The sequence below is a fragment of the Gastrolobium bilobum genome, unplaced genomic scaffold (assembly GCF_033153095.1).
Source record: "Gastrolobium bilobum isolate Gb01-03AN ecotype WA unplaced genomic scaffold, APGP_CSIRO_Gbil_v1 utg57814, whole genome shotgun sequence".
NCBI classification, from domain to species: domain Eukaryota; kingdom Viridiplantae; phylum Streptophyta; class Magnoliopsida; order Fabales; family Fabaceae; genus Gastrolobium; species Gastrolobium bilobum.
In genome coordinates, this window is record NW_026897424.1 from 6,089 (window position 1) to 10,803 (window position 4,715).

The 4,715-nt window shown below is 34.4% G+C and overlaps 1 protein-coding gene across 1 annotated transcript; it reads right to left on the minus strand.

The window, feature by feature from the left end:
- Nucleotides 1-768: 768 nt before the first annotated feature.
- LOC133306823 (probable protein phosphatase 2C 47) lies at nt 769-3,985 on the minus strand. Its single transcript, XM_061507207.1, has 4 exons — nt 3,779-3,985; nt 2,178-2,372; nt 1,477-1,685; nt 769-1,324 (listed from the first exon to the last, which is right to left on the minus strand). Exons 1-4 carry the CDS (start codon nt 3,983-3,985, stop codon nt 769-771), a joined length of 1,167 nt encoding a protein of 388 aa, XP_061363191.1.
- Nucleotides 3,986-4,715: the final 730 nt, after the last annotated feature.

A 4,715-nucleotide genomic window follows, 5' to 3' on the forward strand; every position in this document is an offset into this window, starting at 1 on the left:
AGAGTGTGTAGTGTTCGATTCTCATTGTAATCCAAAAAAAAAAGATTATAGCTAGTTCTTGAAGAACTAGAGTTTTAGAATCCATATTTCAATTGTTTTCATCTCTTTTTCTATATTTTCTCTCTTTATTTCATAACAATAAAATATATTTATTGTCATATATATAAGTACTTAATAATTAAAAAATAGTGATTTGTCAAATACTTAATGATATTAAATAAGTAATGAGTCAAAAATTGAAATAATAAAATAAAATAGAGCATAATTTTTTTAATTGAATTTTACAATTATTTTTTTAACAAACTTAGGGTAGTGGCCTAGTGGATTGTAATTTTCTCTTCCTATTAATATTCAGTCCAACTATCGAGTTGTTGTATAAGTTAACCTATTACATCCTAGACTTGTCCTATTCCGTTCTTTGTTTACTTTTCTCCTTATATGTTCCAGTGACGTTTCTTAGTTTCCCTCTACTACCAGACGTTTAGAAGGGGGGAAATCAAACAAAAAGACAGAGAGGCATCACAATTGTCACGTTAAAATCAGATATGAGAGGATATATCAATAACCATACAGTACAAGTGCAGAAGGCTCTAAAATCTGATTGATGCTTCCAAATTCAAGTTGTTACAAGTTGTGTCACATTATGATTGGCACTTAAGCAAACAACAATCTTACAAAGGCAATTGGAACAGCAGTTAGTTAGAAAAGTCCCTACCCATTAATTGTATGAACTCCCAATTCATTATGCACTAATCATTGAAATTTTGTTCATTTACCATTCATAATACCCTTGAGAAGATCCAGGCCTTCAGCTGAAATACTCCTCCTCCTATGTGATCGAGAAATTTCAATTTTAGGAGGTGGATCTTTGGAGAAACAAATCACCACAACTGTAAGATTATCACATGTGTTTCTTTGGAGTGCTTCTGTCACAAGTGCCCTTGCACATTTTTCAGGATCATTATGCTCCATGAGCCCCTTCCTCACCATTGTAATAGCACACTGGCTGCTCATCACATCCCATAATCCATCACACCCCAATATCAAAAACTCATCTTCTTCTGTCAAAACAGTCTCCTCCATCTCCGGGTCTGAGCTTAAGGGACTTTTAGAACCCTTAGAACCTTTAATATGCCAATCTCCAAGAGCACGTGCCACTGATAGTTGGCCATTAAGGTATCCATCATAGATGACACCACCCAATTTCTCAATTCTCAATCTTTCAGAAGTGCAAGTAGGTTTATGGTCTTTAGAAAGTTCAATGGCTCTACCCCTTTTCCCCAATACAGCCCGCGAATCACCTACATTAGCAATCAACATGTCCCTGCAAAATTCAATTAACATCAAGAATGTTTGTTACAGATGAAGTATAGATACTTTACAAAATCTAAAACCATGGCTTTACATGCATGCAAGAAAAACCATACACAAATAGAAATATTGTGTAGCTAAGAATCAATAATTCTTGGTCCTCACCTTCCCAATACAAGGGCTATCAGAGCAGTGGTGCCTGAAGAACTATCAAGATCAGCACTAGCATCTGCAAATGCATGATCAGCTTTAACAAACGCACTCCTAACAGCTTTCTTAATGATAGAAGGGAAATGAGAGTCTTCAATTATAAACTTAAGAATGTTATTTTTGATAAATGATGCTGCATCAGTACCACCATGTCCATCAAATACCTGTAGACATTAATAATACATAACCTTAATCAGTATCTAAAAGGCATGCATCTGATTATCGGGTTAGAATATAAACAAATACAAAATGGTTTGGAGCCATTTGATTAATCAGTGATATATTGTCCGGCGGGTTCAGGGAAAGCATATCAATGATGAGTTTCACACTTAAGGAGGAGATTATTAGGATATTCAAGTGTGATGAGTCCCACATATATAACTAAAAAATGGAATGGAACTCTTATGTGAAAGGAGATAATGATGTGAAACTATCTCAACTGTCCATAAATAAACCAATGGTTATATTTTAATCACTCTCTATTCTAATGCACTTCATAACTGTTAATTTATATATATGAATGATTGAGATCGTCTAACATAAAATCATTTCTCACGTACTTATCTTGGAGATTACTTTGTATATATAGATTTGACATAGAAATAAGGTAAATAATAAAACTGATTTGACTCAAAAGCCAAAAGGAAGATACGTACCCCATAAAATGCTGCTGGAGAAGGGAGGTTAGTTCCTGGACCTACAAATTCGCGGAGTATATCAGCACAGATGAACTCATCCTCCATGTACTGCTTTGGTCCTTTCTCAGAACAGCTTCCAGACCGCAATATTGGTGAAATCTTTAATTTTTCTTCTGTGGTTGATTTCAAGCCTATAATCCCAATATCTGATTCCTAAGAAAACAGGACATAATTATTAGTAAGACTATACAAATGTATATAAGGGTTAAAAATGTACAACTATAACTTGAACGAATGAGACCCTAGTGTTTCTATGCACCCAAAATGCTTGTCTATTTCATGCTTTCACAGACTTATTCACTACAAACAAACAGGTCAAAAGAAGGATATGAACGGACAAACACAAGTAAGTAGCTTAGAAGTTTAATCCTCCAAGGGAAAATTATTACAAGGCCGCAACTTTTGTTGTCAATTATTCAAGATAATCGTCTGTACAAATCAGTGAAACTTTATCGATATTTTATAATTAGATGCAGCCTCAGTAGGATCTCAGCGCCATTGGTAAAAGAACAATTAGTAAGCCCCAGAGTAATATCAAATTATCACTAACTAAGGAAACATAATGTGCTAACAGCTAATCTTACATAAATCTTTGCATAAATGGATACAAATCTTAGAAGTCATGCGTGTGACACATAAGTTTAATAAGGTCTTATTTATGGGTTGAACTCAATTATGATAGTTAAATTTCAGTTAGGACATAGAAGAAAAAACCATAGAATACTTAGAGCTCGTTTGTTTCTCCTTTTGAAAAAAAGTAACTTTTGAGACTTTCTTATTTTAGAAGTCCTTTTTACAAAAGTTAAAGCTATTTATATTTTTATAAAAATATTTAGTTTTTGAAAAAAATATTTAGCTTTTGACTTCTGCTTTTTTTAGAAGTTAAAATTTTTAGCTTCTGAGAAAAGTAAGTTTTTGATTTTTTTTGTGACTTCTGTTTATTTGAAAGCAGACATCCAAATAAACTAAAACTGAGAAGTGCTTTTTTTCAAGAAAAAAAAGTAACTTTTGGAGAAAAAAAAGCCCATCCAAACGGGCCTTTAATAGTCAACGGTTTAGATTGATATTGTTATTTGATGAAAGAAGGGAAGTGGGTACAAAAAAGAGCAAACAGTTGAGTGCTGCATCAACACAAATAATATATCTCTGTTGTTAAACTCCTCTTGGCCAAAATATGTGTACTTTTCATATTTTATTTTCACATGGTTACTCAATATCATCCTAACATGCTGCAATATGATACTTCCGGGTAGAAAATTTTAAGGAAAAAAAGTGAAGGTGGGGCATTAAAAAAATTAGCTTCATTAAGATTGCAATTGCACAGCCACAATCCACATAATCCTAACACATCATCACGAAAGTTGAATCATTAATCCCAGCGAATAAACAGATCTACAGGCTGCAAAATCCGTCAACAAAGTAAAACAACAACTCATGTCTCTCATCTGTTGAAAGTCTTGAAGACATTTTCAACAAAATCCAAATGATTTGGATGGTGAATTTGACTCACAAGAAGAGTGAAGAAAGACAAAAGCAACACGAGATTTCATTATACTAACCTGTTCAATCAACCGCAAAGTGCTGCTACAATGACGAACAATTGAATGGTCCCTTGGAGGTTTTCCAATAGATTGATTCAATTCCCCAACTGTATCATCATTTTGATCCTCTGTGGCAGACATAACATTGCCCTTGAGGCACCCACCACTACCTCCACCACCTTCCAATGTAGCTACCTGAGACTTGAAATCAGTCTCTGCCACCATCTTTGTCACATAACACAAATTTCTCAATTATCCAACACCAAAAAATAGCTCAAAATTTGTCCTTTATGAAAACCTTTTTCAAACAACAACCACAACCCATTTTTATTTTTATTTTTTTAAACCTTAGTTGATCACACAGCATAAAACATAAGTCCAAACATGGTAATGGCATGCATTTGATCCAACATGAACCAAAATTGAGGCCAACCCAAGAACATTGGAGAAAGACAGGTCATAAAAACAGCGGAAAACACCATCGGCATTAACCAGTAAAGAGAATAAAAAACAAAGTGTAGGCTTTCTCTTAGCTTGGAGCTTGCAAAGAAACAAACACATTTTGATGTTGGTGCATGGGAAGTTTAGAACTTTGTAGCATTATGAATCAAAGGGTTATCATTAGCAGCTGAAAAAGGAAGACCCTTATGGAGAGAGAAGCAGTAATTAATGTATATATGATATGAATATGATTGGAAAATGCAAGTTTTGCGGTGAACATTGTTTAGCGGTTGAAAAGGGAGACTGAGGGAGTGACACGTGGATCGCTTACGTATTATTATGGGTTGCGATTTGTGTTATTTGTTGACCGGATGGCCTTATGTTGTGGTAGTGGAAGCGGAAGTCCTTTGAATCTGCTTTCATTAGATTCTCTTCTTCTCATCTACGAATCCTTTTCTTGAACCGTATGCGGTATGTCCCATTGTGTTTGTTGGTATCAACAATTTTATTTTCC

Coding starts and splice junctions, on each gene's coding strand:
- LOC133306823 (XM_061507207.1), bottom strand. CDS start 3,985: ATGGTGGCAGAGACTGATTTCAAGTCTCAGGTAGCTACATTGGAAGGT. Junction 1,686..2,177: donor CTCCAGCAGCATTTTATGGG/GTACGTATCTTC, acceptor TAATGTCTACAG/GTATTTGATGGACATGGTGG. Junction 1,325..1,476: donor ATAGCCCTTGTATTGGGAAG/GTGAGGACCAAG, acceptor TGAATTTTGCAG/GGACATGTTGATTGCTAATG.